Source organism: Microtus ochrogaster, unplaced genomic scaffold (assembly GCF_000317375.1).
Source record: "Microtus ochrogaster isolate Prairie Vole_2 unplaced genomic scaffold, MicOch1.0 UNK4, whole genome shotgun sequence".
NCBI lineage: Eukaryota > Metazoa > Chordata > Mammalia > Rodentia > Cricetidae > Microtus > Microtus ochrogaster.
The window spans coordinates 9,712,927-9,737,104 of record NW_004949102.1 but is presented as its reverse complement, the minus strand read 5'-3'; the positions used below and the strand labels follow the sequence as shown (position 1 = coordinate 9,737,104).

At 44.0% G+C, this 24,178-nt stretch overlaps 1 protein-coding gene across 2 annotated transcripts in view; it reads left to right on the top strand.

Moving 5' to 3' along the window:
• Positions 1 to 10,933: 10,933 nt before the first annotated feature.
• Positions 10,934 to 24,178, top strand: part of Chchd3 (coiled-coil-helix-coiled-coil-helix domain containing 3) — a 265,639-nt gene continuing 252,394 nt past the window's right edge. Inside the window, exon 1 of one of the 2 annotated variants that reach the window (XM_026788597.1) lies at positions 10,934 to 11,196. In XM_026788597.1, coding sequence (XP_026644398.1) covers positions 11,116 to 11,196 — 81 coding nt within the window. In that variant the 5' untranslated portion in view covers positions 10,934 to 11,115. The remainder of the gene's footprint in view (positions 11,197 to 24,178) is intronic. The other variant, XM_005365799.3, reaches the window with a different exon arrangement.

Here is a 24,178-nt window from a genome sequence, read left to right as displayed (position 1 = left end):
TACAAATGTTTTTTTGTTAATCTTTTATTTATCTTCATTTACTATAACAAACACATGTTATTTTAATAAACAGAAGCTATTTATGCAAGATTAAGAAAAATAGGATAACAGTTTACAAATAATTTCAAATTAAGGAGTTAAAAATAGAATCGATGTAGGTAATATAAATATCTGAAACATATACAAGGAAAATACAATATGAGGTTGGAAATATAATAGTGCATCTGAAATCAAGAAGAAAAAAAACATGACTAGGATTACATAAAACCAGTACTTCATAGTTTAGTAAATGCCAGATGTTATCTATGTTAAGTGCCTTAACTAAAATACTTGACATCAGTGCAGTAAGGTAGTCCCTCATTTAAATATTCCAATGGATAATATAAGGAAAAGGCGGAAACATCGCCATGATTATTTTTGTTTATAGGAGCCTCCACATTGGTTATCCATTCCTCTTTGAAAAATGCCTCTTCTTCATAGCCATGGCTTGAGAATAAATGGTTCTTTCTACCATTTAGCAGAGGTCAGCAAGAAACACTGACAAACAGTTCCTCTGATTCCAACCCATTCTGTACAGTTCCTGTCTATGTTCAGGTCCCTAAGATCCCACCTTCTTCCTCCCACCCCTTTAGTTCCCACATCCTCCCCTAGCGTCCAGAGGAAGCAGGCATACAGAGGGACCTGGGCCTTGTGCGGTGCATGGCAACCCTATGGCAAATGTCAGTAACTCGGGAAACAGAGAGCAAAGAGATTTATCAGTTACTATGCTTTGTGTGGCAACCTATAGCAGAGAAGACACAGACTTGTTTGCTCATATGATGGGAAACTCCAGAAAGATGCCCGGGAGGTGTGATTTGGAGCCTTTACACCAAATAGGACCAAGCTGTTTCACTTTTCAGTTCATTGCTCAATCCTTTCTTTTCAGCTCTGTTTCCATGTAGGCTTCTTGGATGGTCAAAAACGAACACCCCCGGCTATAAACTGCTTCCTGTGCAATGAGTATCTAGCCCAGAAGCGTCTAGGTTCTAGGAGAACCAGGAGAGGTGTGCTGATAGGGTTATGTTCCAAGCCTTACTCACATCCTTGGGTGGAGCTGGGGATGGGGACAATCTCATTCAAACTGCATATAAAAGTGTTAAAGTGTGTGTGTGTGTGTGTGTGTGTGTGTGTGTGTGTGTGTGTGCGCGCGCGCACGCGCGTGCACATGCAAGTATGTGAACACAGGTGCCCAGGAAGCCAGAAGAGGGCAATGGATCCCTTGAGCTAGAGTTATAAGTTGCTGTGAGCTGCTCATTTTAGGTACTAGGAATGGAGCCTGTGTCTCCTGAAAGAGCAGTACAAACTATTAAACCCCGAACCTTCTCTCTACCCTGTCCTAAATATTTTTTTTGTCAGAAATTTATAATTTTTATTTTTTTATTTCTAACATTTTTATTTATTTATTTATTAAAGATTTCTGTCTCTTCTCCGCCACCGCCTCCCATTTCCCTCCGCCTCCCCCAATCAAGTCCCCCTCCCTCGTCAGCCCAAAGAGCAATCAGACATACTGAGACAATGGGGATGTTCTATCGGGAACTCACCAAGGCCAGCTGGCCTGAGTCTGAAAAAGCCTGGGACAAAACCGGACTCGCTGTCCTAAATATTTTTGAAAACTGTTTCATTGGCGTCATAAATGTGGAACCTGAAGATATAAGGGAAAACCGTACTTATGCTTGGATTCTTGGATACCTATGTGATCATGGCACCCTAATGCCTAGGACCCATGTAGATTAGCAAACTGCTACATATCCACGAGGAAGAGAAGATGCAAGCCCAGTTTTATGATGTCTGCCTTCCATGATGACTGAGGTAATCCCACAGTCACTGATCTAAAGCTGCCAAGCTGATGTATCTAAACGCACAGCTGAGTGTCACCGGGTGTGGGCGCTGATGTACTCCTGCAGGCCTCTGCTTTAAGTTTCTCTGTGACATTTCCTTCAATTTGGGATGGTTTGGAACACATCTGTTCCATGGATCCTTCTTTTTTTTTTTTCCTTCTTTTTTTTTTTTTTTTTTTTGGTTTTTCGAGACAGGGTTTCTCTGTAGCTTTGGTGCCTGTCCTGGAACTAGCTCTTGTAGACCAGGCTGGCCTCGAACTCCCAGAGATCCGCCTGCCTCTGCCTCCCGAGTGCTGGGATTAAAGGCGTGCACCACCACCGCCTGGCCCATGGATCTTTCTTTTATCCACCGCCTGGTTCTCATTTCCACAGGTGGTTGACCATAATAGACTTAGGATGTTCTTGTTAATTGTGAAGTACCCTGAATCTCAGCTTTCAAGTAGAGGACTCAGTCATCCCCTAAAACAAGTTCTCCCAGGCAAATCTCTGTCTTGCTTTCCCTCTACTTACAAAATTAAAAAAAAAATTGAACTATTGCTTACATCTTATTCACGGACAGTGCACAGATCTTAAGTATACAGCCTAGCAAACTTTCACAGATATGTGTACCAGGCAGTAACCACACAGTTAGTGAGTAGAACCTTTGGGACATAGCAGAAGCTTCCATGGTGCAGCCTCTAGATGAACTCCACTCACAAAGGTAACCATTTTGGATGCCTTTGAACTGTAAGATTTATATGTGCATGCACACGTGTGCAGGCGCATGTGTGTGTGTGTGTTTGTCTGTGAATGTATACCCCAATGCATATGTGTGAATGTGACAGAGAAATACGAGGGAAAAACATGACTACTCCTAGGTATGGTGAAGGGGAACGTGTATTGTAGATAAAAGAGAGAGCATAGCCAGAGGCAGAGACGTCTGGGAGAGTCTAAAGTGAACATGACCGGACTGAACTTGTGAGGAAGGGGGGTGGGGAGAGAAGAGGAGCCAGACCAAGAGGCCATGGGGGTAAAGGTAGATGAAAGGGCCAGGTGACCAAAATGGCTGGATTATATAGGGAAGGGCAACTGGGGGAAGAGCACCCCAGTTCCTGGGCTGGAGAACTTTGGGGTAGGGGGTGAAGTACGCCAGTCATACCTGGGACAGGTAGGGACTAAGGGCCACAGGGAGAACCCAGCAGGCAGGTTAAATACTTCAGCCGTTTATCCCAAGGTTTGGGACTTAGCAGTGTGGAGGTCAGAGGACAATTTGAGTGAATCAGTTTCTCTTAGCACCATGTGGGTCAAGGACTCACACTCAGGTTGTCAGGCTTGACAGCTAGCACTCATACCCGCTGAGCCATCTCACTGCCCTGATCAGTCCTGTTTGCCATGTTCTTTCCCCCTCCCTGGGTCATGACTAACCCTGACCTTGGTCAAATCAGTCAGGCTCTTTGTGCCATGAGCTCTGTCCCTAGCATTGCCCTGTTCTTGAACTCTTGTGCATGGCCCTTTGAGCTTCATGTATTGCCCTGTATTTTCCCTCATTCACTCAGCGTTATTCTTATGACATTCAGCCATGTTAAATTTAACAATAGTCATGTTATTGTCTTTCACTGTGGTGAAGCATTTCCTTGTGCAAATTCACCACCATTGTGCTACTCTTAAGTCAAAGGACACTTGCACTGTTTCCTGAGTGCAGTCTTGTGTGAATGAAGCTATGATGGATATTACCGTATGTGCTTTTGGTAGACTTAAGTTCTTACTTCTTACTCTCCCCCTCCACACCGCAAAAGGGCTCCTCTGTGTAGCCCTGGCTGCCTTAAAACTCATTCTGTAGACCAGGTTGGCCTTGAACTCAGAGGTCTGCCTGCCTTTCCCTCGCAAGTGCTGGGGTTAAAATCATGTGCCACCACTGCTCAGCAAGTTCTTACTTCTGTTATGTGTGTGTGTGTGTTCATATATATATATATATATGAACACACACACACACACACACATACACACATATTCATCCTCTGAAATGAGATTGCATGATTAGTTGATGAATTTGTGGGAAGCCTCTAATATTCCCACAGAGGAGATCTAAAACAGAGCGGGCTTTATGTTGGATCTGTCCCCCCTATGCCTAGGACCTCCATCAGCACCCCACAACTGTACAGCATTGCCATCTCCATTTAATAATTTTGTCTGCCAGGCTCAGTGCCTGCTGAAGTGCCCATTATCAGGCCTCAGAATGCTGGGAGATGAGGCTCAGGAGGGCGGCTGGAAGTGCTGTAAAAGTAGTAGCTGACTGTCCCTGATGTTACTGGGCTTTGTGGGCTTGGGCGAGCCGCTCATTGTCTCTGGTGTGAGCCCCATCATCCGCAGGATAAAATGTAGATTGGGGGCTGGAGAGATAAGGGTTCCTCAGTTATGAGTGCATGTTGCTCTTGTGGAGAGCCTGAGTTCAGCTCCCAGCTACCTATGCTGGGTGGCTCACAACTGCCTGTGATTCCAGTTCTAGAGGCTCTTTTTCCGACCTCTGTGGGCACCTGACTTCATGTCTATCCCACATATGCATGCATAATTAAAAATAAAATCTTTAAAAATGAAATTTTTGAGAAAGGAGATCAGATGGTTGTCAAGGTTATTTCCACTTAAAAACCTCTTGAATTCCAACACTAGAATACACTGTCCAGTCGCCAACTCTGTCTGGGCTAAGAGTATTGAACATTGGGGTAAAGACTTTGCTTTGGAACACAGAAGCATAACCGAGTTTCGTTAGCACTGAAAGGTCAGCAAAGTGCTTGCCTCGGAATATCTGAGCTGGGACAAACACGCTGGGCTGGGTACCAGCAGCTGAGAGTGTACACGGGGTGGGGGCTCTTTCTACAGTCTTAGCATCAGTAAACATGCGTTTCTCTGCCTGCCCAACCTTTCAGCAGAAGTGTCTGTGTAACCTTGATGTATTCCAAGCATTTGTTATTTGGAAGTAAAGAGGCTAACAGCTTGCATTTCAGAAATCTCTCAAGTTCCATGACAGGTAGACATTGTTAAAGGGTTAGCAGAAGGTCCCTGTGCTCTCAAGTAAAAATGACTTAAAAATTCATCAAGGCCAGAGGAGCCATTCAGGAGAAATGACAGATGGGATGTTTGTGCTTGTTTAAGGGATGGAGATGAGGAATGAGTCTCTCCTGACATGCGCTCTGCCCGTCAGAGATGATCACTCTAAATCCTGCGCAAAGGAAATCAAAGGGCCTTGGGACCTTGGCATGGTTTGAATTGGAAGCCATGGGAGCTAGGCAAGGTCTGTCTCTCCCTCTCTGTACACCCTTCACCCGGTCAGCCCTCCCTCTGTGTCCTTACCCCAACACTCAATATTCCAGCCACTATAATTTGATGAGTGTGCGGAGAGGAGAAAAGAAATGAGGTGTCAGGGCAAAGCCATAAAAATGAAAAAGGCCAAGCAGAGGAGTGTCCAGGCAGTGGCAGAAAGTGACTGCTTAGAAACCTGCCATAAACTGGGTGAGGTTTTACTCCAGAATAAACTTTATGCCAGACGTACCAGGAAATCTTGGGGCATTGCCAAGAATGTGGCCCATGTGCAGAATTTATTTTAGCTATATAGTATTAAGTGGTGTCCGTTAAGCAGAACAGTCACCAGGCTCACCCTACAGTAAGGCTGGGCACAGCATGCGCAGTTTACTGTGAGCCAGACATTAACAGCAGAGGTACCGTCCGCTGGAAGCCGGAGATGGATGGAGAGGTTCTCGGGAAGTGAGGGATCGCTCTCTCTGATTTTACTTTATACCTGAGTAACTCAATGGAGCCTGCGGCTTGTGCTGTTACTGGTGTTATATGCCAACAGACACATCGTTATCCTGCACTTGTTAATGCCGTTTGCTTATTGCTGACTTGTTTAATGCTATTTTGAGTTTGTAATCTCTTTTGATGTACTACTTAAAAAATTCTTATATTCCAAATATGCCCCACGAGCACACGTACGTGCACACACACACACACACACACACACACACACAGGCTCACATACAGGCAGAACTACTGTTTAGCCTTTCCTTGCTTTCATATGGTTCTTTGTATAACAGATGTGAGGGATTTGAAAGCTGGGGCCCTGTGACAGCCTGTCGAACATGTCCTCGTCCATATTTTCAGAATGTGCTCATATTGATTGAGCCCCATCCGCAGCTCTTTCCAGTGATTTTAATTGGCTAGCTATAACTATGGCAACTATATGGCCTAGATTTTCTAGCACCATCCAGATTTCAAGGACTGTGCTTAATTGTCTCTCTAAGTACATGACTAATGTCAGGGCAACTGCTTCAATATCTCGCTCAGAAAGGAAGATTGTTACGTCTACATGCGATTTCAGGCCAGGCCATAGATTCCAAGAGCTCTGCAGTGTAGCTGCAATGCTCCTCAAGGGCTGCGAGAGGGCCCTTGTGCCCTGATGAAGAATACACTCATTAGCTTTGCTGGCCGGGGACCAGGGACTGGGCCCTCTACCTCCTCAGGCATTGTTCTCCTTGGCCTGGTGATTAGGGGCAGTCAAGAGACCTGTAAGGGAGCAGCTGAAAAGGAGATTTTGCTTTTAGGAATTTTTTGGTGTAAAGTTGGGGGTTGGCAAATCAGAGTGTATACTGCAAGCTTTCTTCCCGCCTGAGACTTCTTAGAAGTCAGGTTGGAAGTCTTGGTGGGTGTTTCCCACTCCCACCTCCTTACCTCCAGGGAGAAGGGTGATTGGAAATGACCTCCTCCTGCCCTCCCTCCCTCCCTCCCTCTCTACATCCAGCCTTCTTTCTTTCCCCTGCCTATCCTTCATTCTTCCCATGTTTCCCTCCCTCTTCCATGCCTTCCTCCCTCCTTTCCTCCCCTCTTCCATTCCTTTCCCCTTCATTTCCTCCCTCCTGCCCTTCTTTCTTCCCTCTCTCCTCTCCTCTTCTCCCTTCTTTCTGTCTTCTTCCCTCCCTCCTTCCCTTCCCCTTCCTTTCTATGCTCTCTCTTCCCCTTTCCTCCTTCCCTCTGTTCCTCCTCCTCTCTCCTCGCCAAGATTTGATATAGCAGAAAAGTAAGAAATGACACATAACGAGGAGCTGGTCGGCAATACTTTCTTAGTGACTGTATTAGTCAGGCCTCTCTTGAGGAAAATAACCCGAGACTCTTTAATAGATTGGCTTTCACAGTATGGTCTGGGTAGTCCAACAACAGGTATATACAGGAGAAACCAAGACCTATGAAGCTGCTTAGCCCACAGGGCTGAACGTCTCAGCCATCCCAACCTGGCACTGCTACTGGTCTTCAGTCCACATTGGACCACAAGAAGAAGAATCTGGGTTCGTGTCATCAAATATGGTAGCTGCCAAGCCAGCAATAGAACAGCTGGATTTGTTACAAAGGGGCAAAGGTGGCCAGGAGAGAAAGCACTAGTTTTTCCATCTGCTTTCCTCATATCTGGGCATCGGATGGAAGGTGCCACCCACACCTGGGGAGTGCCCTCCTTCATAGTCTCTCCACAAATACTCTCTCTGGCCCAGGGAGGCTATCTGGTGGAGCGTGGGCGAATTACAGGGGCTGTGTGACGGAAGGAAAACGACTTTCCCTTTCCCAGAAGCAATGAGCTGCCAACAACTTCTTGGCTAGGGCCTCGTGAGCCCATCCACATCCAACTTGAATTTTGATTGATTTGATATTGTTAACAACAGCTGTAGTACAACAGCAGAGATACACACACACACACACACGGGAGGGAGGGGGGAGGAAGAGAACCTGTATGTGTGTGTGGTGTGTGGAGGCTAAATTTGACATCACAATGGCTTGCTCGGTAGCGTCTCTAGCCTAGGGTTTGAGACAAGGTCTCTTCACTCAATCTGCATCTCCTCCTTTCATCTAGACTGGCTGACTATGGAGTCCAAGGAACCACTTCTCTGCTTCTCCCCACTTCCAGCCTCTTATGTGGGTGCTGAGGATCTGAACTCGGTCCTTATGGTTACACCCAGATGTTTAAGCACCCAGATATTTCCCCAACACACTCTCTTTGATGCTGAGACCCAAACCTAGAGCCTTGCCCATGCTACCAAATGTTCTGCCACCGACTGATCCCTCGAGTCCCACTTTTTCCAGTAATAAACTCTTTCACATCTGGCTTTAGTGAATGCTAAAAAAATTTCTGCTCTTTACTAATGTGTAACTTTCATGTCAAAAGGATAATTTAAGTGCAGAAATCAGTCAGTTTGCACACTTCACTTAAATAGAATCATACTATATATAGTCTTTCTGTGTCTGGAATTCTTCTTAGGCATAATTAAAAAATACTTTCATTTATATCATGTATGTGTTTTGTCTGCCTGTATAAATGTGTATCAAGTGTATGCCTGGTGCCTGCAGAGGCCAGAAGAGGGGTCTGGTTGCTGAGAACTGGAGTTACTGGCAGTGATGAGCGGCCACATGGGTGCTGGGAACCGAGCCTGAGTAGCAAGTGTTCTCAATTACTGAGTCTTCTCTCTAGTCCTTGGTATAATATTTCATGTTATGGCATAATATTTTGATTCATCGATATTATAGCATATGCCAGCACTTCATACCTGTTTATTACTCAATACTATTCCATTATCTGGAAATGCTGCATCGTGTTTATTTGTCAATAAAAGGACATTTGAGCTATTTTTGTTCTTATTCCCAATGTCTTCATTTCGTTTTGGGCTTGTCAGTTGTAGTGTATGGAAATACACTGGGTTTTTACTTTGATCTTATACGCTGTGACCTTGTTGAACTTTAAAAACAATTTCTTTCTTTAGCAGATTCTTTGGGATTTTTCTATTTATAAGATCGGGTCATGTGTGACAGAGGCAATTTTACTTCTTTCTTTCCATCTGGATGTTTTTATTCTGCTTACGGCCCCTGTCTCAGCCCTCTGTAGTCTGCTGTGATGCTTCCCGGTTCAGACTCATTACCCAAGCTGCTCCGCTTCTCTTTTTGTATGCTGTGAATTTCACATTTAAACTTGAGAAAGTGACACCAAAAATAGAGAAAAGGGAGAGGGAATCTGAGTGGTTCAAGTTGAGGTTTTGCTTTTTGTTTGAGCCAAGCTTTGCATTCTACTGCCTGCATTTCTGGCTAATATGTGTTGCCTTCGGGTTAGCTGACCACGAGGAAGCTATAGCCAGGGAGAAAAGGAGGCCGCTGGTTCTCCCTAGTTCAGAAACAGATGATAGGAATGATGGGCCTTGGAACTGATACAGGGAGAACAATATTGTCACTGTAGGCATCCCCCCCCCCCCCAAATAAGAAGATGTATTATTATTTTATTAAAGGTTTCTTTAGTGTTGTTTGAGATGGACTAGGAATTTGGAAGCATTTTGGATCCTCTGCCGAGAAGATCACTTAAATGGGTTTTGTTCTCTAACTGAAGACATCTGCTTCCTTCCCGCACTTGACTCTCTTCATTGTTAACAAGTGGAGTTTTTAATCTCTCTAGTCTCCGTATGGAAGCCTTTCATTTTGCAAGTATTTACTGAGCAACTATTATATGTAGCATCCCCAATACATGCTGTATATGTTATAAGAAGTGACATTGTGTTTGTGGAGGGGGAGGACCGTTGGAAGGAATGACAATCCCTGGGTGTTTGGGTTTCCGCAGAAGAAAGTTTAACTGTGATATAACTTGAGGACAAATAAAGGAGCAGAGAGTCTCCAAACCGCGAGACAATACAGTGTGACTCAGAGGCACAAAGCTTGTAAAGAACTATCTGATGAGATGTCATGAGCTCCGTGCTGCTGACCAGCGATGCTGGGCTGGGAGACACATAGCTTCTGCTGTGCGGATTCTGACACACTCACAACTCCCTGAAGCTCAAAACTGTTCCTTCAACGTTGTGGATCCCTCTGGCAGAAGAGGATGCCATGGTACGCTGTCTTCTGTGGCTTTTAATGCTGAAAAGGACGGATTGAAGAAAGCATTCCTATACAGCGCGTTCCGTCCCTCCCATTTCCCCCTTCCCATCTGCCCCTCCCTTTCCCCTCTTTGCTTCCCTGTCTCCTCCATCCTCTTCCTCTTTCTTCCCTCTCTTCCCTTCTCCTCCCTCACATAGCCAGGGTTGTGTGCATTGTACATACAACTGACCTACATCTACAGCCCCATCCACCTAACTTCTAAAGACTATTTATCTGTCTCTGTAAACCTAGGATCATATTGTACTTTTATCAACAGTGTTTAGCAAAAACAAAGCAAAGCAAAACAACAACAAAAAACTGAAATACATGGATGGATAACTTACATTTTTCTTTTTTCTTTTCTTTTCTTTTCTTTTCTTTTCTTTTTTTTTTTTTTTTAGTTTTCATGGAGGTGAAGTACCGAACTAGAAACTTTCCAAAACAGACCACCTCAACTTCGTCTAATGCGGAATTAATTCCTCCAAGAATTTCTGCCACCTTTGGCGATTACTTTTCTCTGCCTAATTGTCTGGTCATGTAGCTTATGAAGGAGCAGGGGAGACACGAACGTGGGAAACAGCGTTCTGCCTGCACGCTTGGTGTGAATAATTTTTTCCTATGTATTTTTGTGCGCATATTTGAAAGCCGTCACACTTAGGCCATGAGATAAGAGCATAAGCAAATGTCGTCTCTGCCCCTTAAAGTTTAAGAGTAAATGGCAAAATAAGGTTTAACGACAGAGGTTTGAGAAGAGGACTGTAGGAATTGCTCGCTTAGGGGAGTGTATCTCTCACATCTAGCTTTGAGTTGTTTGGACAGCCACTGCCTAACTTAACTGACCTAAGTTTCTAGAGTAAATTGCAAAATACGTTGGATGGGTGACCAAACCTCCTTGAAAGCAGACCAGTTAGAGGCCTCCAGGTTCGTCAAGACTACAACTCCCAGAGTGCTCTACGCTCCATGCACGCCCTGGAGCAACCGTCACGCCAGATGAAGACTACAATTCCCATTACTCTCAGAGGCTCCGGAAGCCACGTTAAGTACCACCTGTTGCCATAGCATCCGGGTCCGGAGCCACCAATCCTGGAGCATCTTCCGATAAGAGGCGGGTAAATTGCTTCTTGGGCCAACTCGAGACGCCGTGCTCCTGGCATGTGACCGGAGGAGGCGGGCTTTTGGAACCGGCGCCTTCTCCTTGCTTCTTGGGGTCGTGGCCTTGCTCCTGCGGGGCAAGGGAAGCGTTCCCGGGTCCTCACGCGCGGGTGTGCGCGTGGGTCCTGACGTGCTCGCGGGTCCACGCGCGGACTCTGCGGGGACAGAAGCAGGAGCCATGGGCGGGACCGCCAGCACCCGCCGGGTCACCTTCGAGACTGACGAGAACGAGAACATCACCGTGGTGAAGGGCATCCGGGTGAGTGCCGTGGGCGGGCGAAGGGCAGCCCCTGAACTCGGACCCCGACGCTGAGACGTGCCTGGGACCGCTGCACCTGCTTTCTCCGCTCTCTGCTCGCGTGCTGTCCCGCCAGAAGTCTGGCTCTCTCTCTCTGGGAAGAAGCCCGTAGTTTGAAGACTCGGAACGTCCATTCAGAGAAAGTTCTTGGTTGTGTGCCAGTCGCTGTACTGAGGCAGATGGGGGTGCCAGGTCACCACATCCGTCCTTGCTCACTAGTTGCAGGACCTAATTGCAACTCTTGATTCACCGCGCTGGTTAGTTCAGGACTCGAACCCTGCTTTCTCGTGCACATCTGTCTCTGTCTCTGTCTCTGTCTCTGTCTCTCTCTCTGGGTGAATTGGCTTTTTAAGGGAGGACTCTTATTTGCCTCTGCCATTCATTGCCCCTCTTCTGATATCACCGCTTGCCCCAAAACATGCATACACTCATGCATTCAAGTCATTCCTGGCTCTGCTGGCTAACTTCTGGCTTCTGGCTCCTTCCCTTCCACCTGATAATGGCGTTTTCCCAGGCGCCTCCGCTGTGGTTTGTTGGCCCAAGTTTTGAACCAGGCCCAGTTACTACAGGCCTGCTGTCTGCCCAGCCCGATAGGGGCAGAGGTCAGTGCAGTTCTTCAAGGTTGGTAGAACTAAGAGAGTCAGTTCTGAGGGCTACGTTGTAGAGACTTTTTAAATACCCATTGTGTGGACTTAATACATGAACTGAAACTTGAGTGTTCTCTAGGGTGTCAGTATCCGGGCACTGACTTCATTAACACTCATCTCTGCACCTGACTTTGGAGCATCATGGTTTGGGAAGTAGGCTTGTACCTAGGAACCAAGCACTCTGATTTCAGAAGGCTGTAGAGTATTTCATGTTTTCCGTCTGTTTTTACACAACTATTAGTCTGTGAACTATGTAAGATACCTTTTGGCATTTGTTACAAGGAAATAAAACTTAAAAAAAAAACATTTCAAGTGTTTAAAAACTTCTTCCTCTGAAACTTGTTACCTCGAAAAGAACTTATGAAAGTTTTCCTGGTAGGAACTCCAAACTGTTGGACCTGAGGCTTTGGTCTGTGGCCAGCTGTTCTCACTGTGCTAATCAGTGCTAGAATGGTAGTTCTAGCATTCTCTGCCGTGTTGGTGTTTAGTTGGTACTTTTTGTGGTAAGGTAAGAATTAATGCAAACTTGAGTTTTCTACAGAGATTAAAAAAAAAAAAAACAAAAACAAGTTGTCTCTAGGTTTTGAATGTTCCACAATAGAGAATGCAAAGCTTGAAAAAAAAAAGTAAAAGAAAATCTCAGGTTAAAAGATTTGGATAGGAAATGCATAAGTGCGTGTCCTCATGTTTCAGTACAGACACAGCAACGACACAAACTGAAAGAGTTTGGCCACAGCGTAGAGCTTTAGATAAAATATCAGATCATGTTGAGTGATAGGCGCGACAGTAGGGATGGTTCTTAGGTTCAAGTGGTGTGACTGTTTTTAAAGGACTTTTGTAAATTTTTTCTTTAAAACCATACCCTCAGTTAAACAACTTGAAGCAAGCTTCCTTTCTCATAGATACATTTTATCTCTGTTGTTACATACAGTTCAGGCATGGCAGCCCCATTTTGGTTTGTATCCCACTCTTCTGCAAGTGCCCTTGGCCAGGTTTCTTTGCTTCCTGGCTTTTTCAAGGATGGCGTGTACTCTCCCTTGGCTTCCTTCAGTTTTCTCCTCTCCGGACTGGTGGAGCTTCATACCTAGATACTCCCTTATCCCCGTCTTTTCCAGCTGTTGAACTGTGAGGTCATTTTGGATCCCTTGAGGTGATGCACAGGAGAAAGCTAACTTGGAATTCAGCAGACATGCTTAGTCTGTGGCTCTGGACCAGTCACTTCTCTGAGGATAGCTTACCCCTAAGTTCAAATGTATTACTTCTTTTAGTTAGGGTAGGAGGATGCAGTGTGTAAAACTCCTGATGCATTGTAGACCTTTAGGTTACTATTAGCAGTAGTAGTGTTACTATTTCGTGGCTCTGGGAATTGAACTTAGGTCCTCACATGTGGCTAAACAAACGCTCTACCATTGAGCTGTATTCCCAGCCTGCTTTGTAGATTTATAAATAAAGAGCGGCATTATGATGGGGTTCCTTTCACATTTAAAATTCTAGAGTTCCTTGGAAGTGCATTGGGATCAAACAAACCTGGCTTCAGATCTTTGCTCTGAGGTTAGCGTAGCTTACAACGGCATGGGCAAGTCACCTATGATCGCGTCTCCCTATCCAGTGTTTCAGTGAAACTGCATGTTAGTGAGAGTGTGGCACGTGTGTTCCTGGCCCTGTGCTTTGTCAGTGTTTGCACTTAGAGCGCTAGCTTGGAGTTCTGCAGGAGAGCCGAAGCTTATACCCCGGAGACCACAGCAGAACTAAACCAGAGGGCATGCCGTGCCCCGTGAGAGAGACATACAGGCCGGAGAGAGGGTCTTGAGAGGGTCCGTTTCTGTGTGAGGCTTGTAAATCTCTCTTAGCTGCTCTTGCTGTTTTTCTTGGCTTCCACCAGTCATCTTGTTTGCTTTCCAGAGCAGCATTCTTATCATGTGAGCAAGGCTTTGTCTTTAGGCATTTGTTAAAACATGGACAGATGCCTGGCGGTGGTGGCACTCGGGAGACAGAGGCAGGCAGATCTCTGAGTTTGAGGCCAGCCTGGTCTACAAGAGCTAGTTCCAGGACTGTCACACAGAGAAACCGTGTCTTGAAAAACAAAACAAATAATAACAAACAAACAAAAAATATGAACAGATGAGGCCCAAATTCCAGTGTTGGATTTCATAGGTTAATGCAACTTGATTGAAGAAAGGTTTTCAAATTTTGATCCATTTTATAATGTTTAGGATCATCAGTTAAGAAAAATAAGTATGCTAATAATTCTGTACTCACTCCTGGGAAACTAGTTTGTGTTCTGTTCCACTGACGAGGATAGTAATTTCATCTTCAGTTATCCTAATGTAGAGAGTAGCATTTAGTGAGCGGCAGAAAACTCACTAAGTAGGTTGAGTTTATTAATAGATGATAAGTCTATTTATTTATCTATTTATTTCCTGAGGTGCTTATAGCATGCACTTAAAGGACCAGCTTCCAATGCCAAGTTTCTAGTCTCTTCTTGCTGACAGTTGCTACTTCTCATGTCTTTTATATATGGTTCTGCTCTTTCCTTTATTCCGAGAAGTTGCTAGTACTTTTCTGCCCTCTGTAAAATAGCCTCTATTCTTACACCTGGTTGCGATTTTGCATATGAAACTACTCCTATGGCCTGGATGAACGATTACTCTCTTGCCTTGTTCCTCTGTCTCAAATACATTTTCTCATGATAGAAAAATAAGCGTTTTTATTACTCACATGTGCTTAATAGGATTTTTGTACGCACCTGCTGTGCCTGCTTAGAAAGTGTGTTCAGGACCCGTCTTTTCACGAATTTATCTGAAGCATCCGAGCTGTGAGCGAACTCTTCCAGAGCAAATGTCAACTTCAATGAGTATCATTTTCAAAGTTACACTTATCGTGCTTCCTGGCATGCCGAGTCTCTGCAGCTGGCCTTGAAGCTGGAGCTGACATCCGCAAGAGCCAGTCAGCCCCGTGGGTTCCTCTGAAACACCATGCGCTTTGGGAGGTGTTGGCAGTTGAGGGCCCCTGAATGAAGGGATTCTAAATGAGGGGTGCTGTCGAGGGCTCGGCAGCGAGCGTGTTGGCAGGATTGCGCATTTATTTGGTTAGTCTAGGGACGGTGAGTAATTTAGTCTCAGCGTTAGGTTCTGTGAACATCTTGGGCCATCTTAAGCTTTCTAGGATGCAGAACACAAGTAACGAGCTACATATGAACAGAAAATCACGTGGTTTACAGAAATGAATCTGTGTTCCCTGCCACCTCGTTTTCTAACAGTATGAGAGAATTGACAATTTGGTGTCTGTGCCTTCAAAAGGTCGTGGGGGAAGCAGTGCTCAGAAAGTGATCTGTTCTTACCTGGAGGGAAAACCAAGAGAGAAATTTGTTCTGTTTTCTTTAAGGCAATTTGATAAGAAACAGCTGAAGAAAGGAGCTTCAGTTGTGAACTGTTCTGTGTCACGTGGCTCAGGCCTTTACCATCTCAAAGATAACTTGAGTGTCCCCCTCTGAGAGCAGAAGACTTTAGCTTTGTTCTCTTATTCAGCCTCTTGGATCTGAAAACAGGCTGAGCTCTGGACTGGTGGGGGGTATGTTTGTGCAAATTTTGGGTAAGACCAAAGAGTGAGTGGGAAGAGGTAAGTGGGATAACTAGATGATACTCACCACGCCCCGTGGAGCCTCTGGTGTGAGGCCCACTGCGGTCAGGTTCTGCCTGCTCAAGTGTCTGAATAGGGTAGGTAGGTAAGGCCGCCTGCTTCTGCCAGCAGGCCTGCTTGTTCCGATCACCCTTACTTGTGGTTCTTTTGCTATACGGACCACTGTGAGCTCTGTGAGGTATGGACTCTGCCCCAACAATACAGTGAACACAGAGTTCGTGTATATTGAATTAGTCCATGGACTCCAAAGTCCAGAGGCCTCTGGGTGTAATCTGTAGTATCAATATGTGTGTGAGAGGTTTACTACACGTTTGGTGTTTGGATGGAGATCCAAAGGCAGCTAGAAGACAGGTGGAGCCGATAAAGGCCAGCAAGTGGGGAAGGCTCTTGTAATGGAATGCCCTCTTTAAGGACAGACGTGTTTCCTGGAGAGTTTCCTCTGCTTGTCCAGCTCTTCCTGAAGCTTATGTGATGTCTTTGACCCCCACCTCTGCCCAGCCTTGGGGCAACTTTCCTCACAGAAGAGCTGAGCTGTTCTACAGCTACGGGCTGTGTGTATGACCTTGACCTGTATAGTTTAACTTGTCTGCTGCCTCCTGAGTGTGTGCCAGTTCTCAGAGGAGATCAGGTGAGACCTGAGCTTTCCTCAGACTGGAGTTGCCGTATCCAGCTAGCTGGGGACAGGTAATAGTGCTCAAGTCAGGAGAACAACCGCAGTTCTTGGGCTGCCGTTCCTACCAGTGCACCTCAAAGGCCAAGAATTCAGTTGGGGAGGAACAGGTGCAGGGCGACTCCGAACCAGCGGGCCTGCACTATGCTTACCATGGAGTCTTTGGGTGACATTTATATATGTTTGGCTACATGTGACTGGAACCTACTTTGAGAAATGTTTTGGTTGGTGTTAGAATGACATTGAGTAGCAATATGGAGGCATCAGAGAAACCACAAAAGCAACAAAAGGTTAACAAATACTTTTACTGACTTGAAAGACATATTCTACTTCTATGCCCCAAAAGCATAGGGAAGAAAACCCAACACCTTACACACTCCTAGGACCCAGACAGCTGCTGGTGAGAACTCCAGCCTCATCCTCAGCCCCACGTGGAGAGGAGCTCCATGTTGGCCAGGTGGTGAGGATAAACTAAAAGAGACAGATTCTGAATAATAACCACTCTAGCAGATAATCATGGTGTATATGCTACAACCCCCGTATAGCCCAGTGGCTGAGACTTTGACCTCTCAGACAGAGGAAGTGAGGTGGCTAGCCTCTTATATTGTTCTGAGCCAGCTTTTTCTGTTTGAAGGGTGACGTTTAGGGATTAAAAGGACGTTTACAGTTGCTGTAGAAAGTTGTTAGTATACATTTTGAAGGGAAGAGATGGAGTATTTAGAAAGTACAGGTCAGTGTTTATAGCTGACATTTGTGTTTTAGCTAACATGTCTGACCAGTTATAGTTGCATGTGATTTTAATGTTGCAGTTCTTTGATTTTGGATTGAAATATAGAAATGTAAATTAGAATGTAAAAGTTACTGCACGTATAAATTACATAAACTGATGAGCTTTATATACTGGCTTTGTAATATATATTGTATGTGTACTATGGTATATCACCTTCGTAGTATTTGGTGATGATAATATGTAATATGTAGTGATTAATTTTTAATTTTTAGTTTGTGAGAATCAAACCTAGGGCTTTGTGTATGCTAGGCAAGTGTTCCGCTGTTGAGCTCTGGCCCCAGTCATATAGAGTTATATAGAATATATTGTAACATTAATACATTGTTATGAAATATATGGTATGTATGAATATATATCATTTAATGTAATATATGTCATTTGTATAATACATATCACTTAAAGTAGCTATGGGCTTCAGAAACGAAGGCCTGTTTTCTCTCGTGAGAGGGAATGCCTTTATCATATGTGGGAGATTGGTGGGGTACACTGCTGAAAGAGCATGGGATGGAGATTGGGGCAGCCACTGCTGGACTCAGTGCTCCTGGACCCGGATGTTACTCAGCATCAGCCGGAGATGGAGAGGATTGGGGTTGGTGTGAACAAAGCTTTTCAACTTCGTAGATAAAGTTCAGGTTTACCCAGACTCTGGGCTCTTGCCTGTCTTCCAGTACAGTGGAAGTGAAGGCAGAAGGATCCGGGGTTGAAGATCATTTCTGAGCTACATAGTGAGTTTGAAGCTCAGACCCTGTCTCAAAAAACAAAAGAAAACAAACAGACAAACAAAAAAAATAAAACCATATGTAGCAAGGGCTGCTGGGGATGTAGGTCTGAGGTCGGTAGGGCTGGAGGCCCAGGACTCAGCCCCTAGAATCACAAAACAAAGAAATAAAGCAACAAGAAAAGATGCCTCTGGCCCTGGTGTCTCTCAGGACTCCAAGCCTCTGGGTACACTGCTTTCTTGGTGTGACTGGTCCTCTAAGAGAGGAGTCATAGCTTTTTCTCTAAAGAGCACAATTCTTGAGCTGCTTTTCCTTTCCTGTCTCACTTCTGCTTTAACTTGGGCCCTGAGGCAGATCAGATGTCCTGTTAAGGTGTAGACAGTTCACACAGTATCTCGAGGGCCTTGATTTAGGACTTGGTGTATGGAATATTTGTAGGATGAATGCCTCAGTGATATATAGGAGCTCAGTGTCATGGAATGGCAGAGTTTCAACACAAAGGGGAAGTACTCTTCACTGGAGTGCTTGTATTAGATGTAGTGGGCGCAGGGCAGACACTGTTGGAATTGAATGCAGAATTAGTTTGGTGAGTGATTGCTTTTGGATATTGACTTTATCTTAAGGGATCGAGTGGGAAGGAGGCGATGGTGGCAGAGATAACAACAGCCATCTATGGGTGGGGAACCTTTGGGTGTGGAGTATAAAGGGAGGAGAATTAACTACCATCCAATGAGAAGTGAGATGAGGGAAGACATGTTAACAGTTCAGTTGGCATTTTAGGCTTCAGGACCTTTTCTGCCTTGGGATTCTGGATGGAGGGGTGGCATTAACTCGGTAAAAGGAAATAGGAGGAAGAAAGCACAGGTTCCGTTTTGGGTATGCTGGGTATGAGGTATTTCAGTCTATCTGAGGGCAGCTGTTTAGTAAGTAGCTAAATGTATCGAATCTTGGAGTTTAGAGTTCATGAATTCATCAGCAGCAGTTAAGGAGCTTGGCTGAATGTGGTGGCAAATATGTCTGTCACCCTGCACTGGGGAGACTGAGGCAGGAAACGTCAAGAGACTGACCGAGACTACCAAGAGCACACGGAAAGACAGAGTGAGGGCAAAGAGTCCGCCCTGCGGCCCTGCGGCCAGGCAGCGGGGAAGCCCGGGAGGGCCCGAGACTGGGACAGTGGTGGGCGAGAGGTTAGAAAGGCTCTGGACTCCTAGGAGGACAGTGACAACGGGGTGGGGCTAGGTGCAGAGGGAAGCTGTATGGGTAGGCGCTTTAGGGATATATACTAGTTTATATAGGTAGAGTGTAAAGGATTACCGCTGGTGCCTTTTACCAGAATGCTTTTGTAGTTGCACTGAGAGTCCAGGCCAGGCAATGATGAGCAGAGGAAGTGGAAGTTTGAAGACCCTCTATGGAGGGCATTACTGTCCCTCTAGCCAGAAGCTCCTCATTGACCCGAACAAGGGTCCTGGTTGACCTCTGCTTTGCTTCCATGTGTTAGCAGATGTTGAGTGTGGTACTGAAGTGGGGCATTTGATTTTGACCTTGAGAGTTGGACTTGAGTTGGAACCCAGCTTCACTGCTGTGAGACTGTGTGATCTGGGAGCTGGTATCTGCTGGCGGTCGTTTTCTTGATCACACACTTACCTAATAGAGATAATGCCAGTAGTTAGCACCCAGGCTTGTTAAGGCTTAGATGAGGAAAGCACTAGGGTAGAGATGACAAGAAGTTAGCACGAAGTCTGCCTTAGCAATTTTGAATCCTAAATGCCTTGTAGACATGCATTATTTTTGAGACAGTCTTTTCATACAGTTTAGACTAACCCTGAACTCTTGTTCCTCATTTATCCGCCTCCTTGGTGCTGGGATTACAGGCATGTGCTACCATGCAAGGTCCTAAGTATCTTTTGAATGTGTTAGCTACTGTATTACCAAAATAGCCCCCCACCCCACAACTTGGCTGTAGAGTAATTTATATGCCTCCAAATGTACTTGCATTAACTAGATAGGTCAATAGTTCTTTTTTTTTTTAAATTGATTTTTATTGAGCTCTACACTTTTTTCTGCTCCCCTCCCTGCCTCTCCCTTCCTTTTCAACCCTCTCCCAAGGTCCGCATGCTCCCAATTTACTCAGATCTTGTCTTTTTCTACTTCCCATGTAGATTAGATCCATGTATGTCTTCTTAAGGTCCTCATTGTTGTCTAGGTTCTCTGGAATTGTGATTTGTAGGCTGTTTTTCTTTGCTTTATGTTTAAAAACCACTTATGAGTGAGTAAATATAATTGTTTTCCTGGGTCTGGGTTACCTCACTCAAAATGATGTTTTCTAGCTCTATCCATTTGCCTGCAAATTTTAAGATGTTGTTTTTTTTCCTCCATTGTATAAATGCACCACATTTTTTTAAAATTTATTTATTTATTAAAGATTTCTGTCTCTTCCCCGTCACCGCCTCCCATTTCCCTCCCCCTCCCCCAAATAAGCCCCCCCCCCCTCAGCCCGAAAGCACCACATTTTCTTTATCCATTCTTCAGTCAAGGGGCATTTAGGTTGTTTCCAGATTCTAGTTATGACAAATAATGCTGTTATGAATATAATTGAGCACATGCCCTTGTGGCACGGTTGAGCAAAAGTGGTATTGCTGGGTCTTGAGGAAGGTTGTTTCCTAATTTTCTGAGAAATTGCAACATTGATATCCAAAGGGGCTGTACCAGCTTACATTCCCACCAGCAATGCAGAAGTGTTCCCTTTTCCCCACAATCTCTCCAGCATAAGTTGTCATCAGTGTTGTTGATCTTGGCCAATCTTACAGGTGTAAGATGGAATCTCAGAGTCATTTTGATTTGCATTTATCTGATGACTAAGGATGTGGAGCATTCCTTAAGTGTCTTTCAGCCATTTTAGATTCCTCTGTTGAGAGTTTTCTGTTTAGGTCTGTGCTCCATTTTTTATTGGATTGTTTGATTTCTTGTGTTCTTTGTATATTTTGGAGATCTTTCCTCTGTCTGATGTGGGGTTGGTGAAGATCTTTCCTTTCTGTAGGCTGTCGTTTTGTCTTGCTGACCATGTCCTTTGCTTTACAGAAGCTTTGCAGTTTTAGGAGGTCCCATTTATTAATTGTTTCTCTTAGTGGCTATGCTACTGGGGTTATATTTAGGAAGTGGTCTCCTGTGCCAATGCGTTCAAGTGTACTTCCCACTCTCTTCTATAAGGTTCAGTGTGGCTGGCTTTATGTTGAGGTCTTTCATTCATTTGGACTTGAGTTTTGTGTGTGGTGATAGATATGGATCTATTTTCATTCTTCTACATGATGATATCCAGTTATGCCAGCACCATTTGTTAAATATGCTTTCTTTTTTCCATTTGATATTTTTTGTTTCTTTGTAAAATATCAGGTGTTCAAAAGTGTGTGGATTAATATCCAGGTCTTTGATTCGGTTCCATTAGTCCGCCTGTCTGTTTATGCCAATACCAGGCTGTTTTCAGTACTGTAGCTCTGTAGTAGTAGAGTTTGAAGGCAGGGATTGTGATGCCTCCAGAAATTCTTTTATTGTACAGGATTGTTTTGGATATCTTGGGTTTTTTGCTTTTCCATATGAAGTTGAGTACCGTTCTTTCGACGTCTGTGAAGAATTTTGCTGGGATTTTGATGAGCATTGCATTGAATCTGTAGATTGCGTTTGGTAAGATTGCCATTTTTATAATGTTAATTCTACCTACTCAAGAGCATGGGAGATCTTTCCACTTTTTGGTGTCTTTTTGAATTTGTTTCTTCAAAGATTTAAAGTTCTTATCATACACGTCTTTCACTTGGTTAGAGTTACTCCGAGGTATCTTATGCTATTTGTGGCTATTGTGAAGGGTGATGTTTCTCTGATACCTTTCTTGGCCCATTTATCATCTATGTATCGAAGGGTTACTGATTTTTTTGAGTTAATCTTATATCCTGCTACGATACTAAAAGTGTGTATGAGCTGTAGAAGTTCCTTGGTAGAATTTCTGGGGTCACTTATGTAAACTATCATCAGCAAATAGTGAGAGTTTGACTTCTTTTTTTCTGATTTGTATCCCCTTGATCTCCTTTTGTTGTCTTATTGCTTTAGCAATAAGAACTATATTGAATAGCTATGGAGTGGACAGCCTTGTCTTGGTCCTGATTTCAGTGGGATCACTGTGCGTTTTTCTCCATTTAGTTTGATGTTGGCTGTTGATTTGCTGTATATTGCCTTTATTATGTTTAGGTATGTTCCTTGTATCCCTGCTCTCTCCAAGACCTTTATCATGAAGGGATGTTGTATTTTGTTGAAAGCTTTTTCAACATCTAATAAGATGACCATGTGGTTTTATTTTTTAGTTTGTTTATATGGTGGATTACGTTGACGGATTTTTGTATATTTAACTATCCTTGCATCTCTGGAATGAAGCTGATTTGATCATGGTGGATGATTGTTCTAATGTGTTCTTGGATTCGATTTGCCAGTATTTTATTTTGTATCTTTGCATCAATGTTCATGAGTGAGATTGGTCTATAATTCTTTTTCTTAGTAATGTCTTTATGTGGTTTGGGTATCAGGGTAATTGTAGCCTCATAAAAAGAGTTTGGCAATGTTCCTTGTGTTTCTATTGTGTGGAAAAATTTGAGGAATATTGGTATTATTTCTTCTTTGAAAGTCTTGTAGAATTCTGAGCTGAAATGCCTGGTCTTGGGTTTTTTTTTTTTTTTTTTGGTTGGGAGGCTTTTGATGACTGTTTCTATTTCTTCAGCAGTTATAGGTCTGTCTAATTTGCTTATCTGTTCTTGATTTAATTTTGGTAAGTGATATTTATCCAGAAAGTTTTCCATTTCCTTTAAGTTTTCCAATTATGTGGAGTACAGGTTTTTGAAATATGACCTGATGATTCTCTGGATTTCCTCATGTCTGTTGTTATGTCCCCCTTTTCATTTCTGATTTTGTTCATTTGGATATTCTCTCTCTGCCTTTTGGTTAGTTTGGATAAAGATTTGTCTATTTTGTTGATTTTTCTCAAAGAATCAACTCTGTCTCATTGATTCTTTGTATTGTTTTCTTTGTTTCTATTTTGTTGATTTTAGCCCTCAGTTTGATTATTTCCTGCCCTCTAGTTCTTTTGGGTGCCTTTGCTTCTTTTTGTTCTAAAGTTTTGTTCATTCACTAGTGTGGGATTTTTCCAGCTTCTTTATATAGGCATTTAGTGCTGTGGAGTTCAGTAGTTCTTAAAATAACCACCATGTTAAAGTGACATTTTTATAATTGGAGCAAGGCCTTGTGTTCTTTTACAGTTAATCCATACTCCCATCTCTGCCCTAGGTAACTTCGTTTATTGATGCTCTACTTATAAAATTGTCTTTTCTGGGTGTTTCAGATAAATAGACTCAACACGGCCAAATGTGATGGCCTACAGCTGTAATTCCAGCACTTGGGAGGTGGATGCCGGAGGTTTGAGGCTAACCTGGGCTACATAGTGAGATACTCATCTCAAAAAGAAGCAGTTTTGTAGTGTGTGATCTTTGTTATTTGGCCATTTCCATTTAACTTTATGAGTTTGGGTTTGTACATGTTGTAACTTCATTCCTCTTTGTTACTGAACTGTATTATTCTGTTCTGTGGATATATAATGCTTTGTTTATCTGTGCACCAGTAAATAGCCATTTGTTTGTTTCCACTCTTACAGTTATGAATAATGTCTCTGTGTACATTCTGTGCAAGGCTTTGTGTGGACATATGCTTAATAGCTTCTTAATTGGTCCTTTAGTCTCCTCCAGGGGTCCTTCTGTTTTATCCTGCATCAATCTGTTGTCTACACTGTAGCGAGAGTGATCTCTCTGAAGTGTAAATCTGATTATGTCATTACCCGGCTAAAATATTCAGTGCCTATTGCCCCCTGAAACTTAGTTTGCTACGTTCAAAGTGTGTTTACTAAAAGTTTTAAAATGTACTTTTTTCTGTAGCTCCTCTTTCTCTATGCTCATTCATCCATTCACTTACAGTGGTCATTAGCTGTTTAACCACTGTGTTTCCCAGGGCTATTGAGTCTGGGGATGTAGTGATAGGACATCAGAACCTTTGCTCTTCTGTCATCGTCTTCTGTAGTGGGAAAGGTAGACAGGAAGCATCAAGTGTCAGACATTGGTGAGCACAGTGAAGAAAACACAAAAGGACAGCGTAATGACCTTGTGACTAGGACTCAAATCTGTGTGCTGGAGAGGTCCCCAGAGCCTCTGGCCTGCAACCTACTTGATTTCTCCACTTAGAGGTCTAGTGGTGGCAACCCCATTTCGGATCCACACTTAATGTGGTTTCTTTGCCCTGTCACTTTCTCTTCCTGGGTTCTGTTCGCCTTCTCTCCCCGAGCCGCATCCCTACCGTCGGGCTGGCTGCACAGAATTGTGTTTCTGTAGACTTCCATTACAGCTGCTGCCGTCGGGCTGGCTGCACAGAATTGTGTTTCTGTAGACTTCCATTA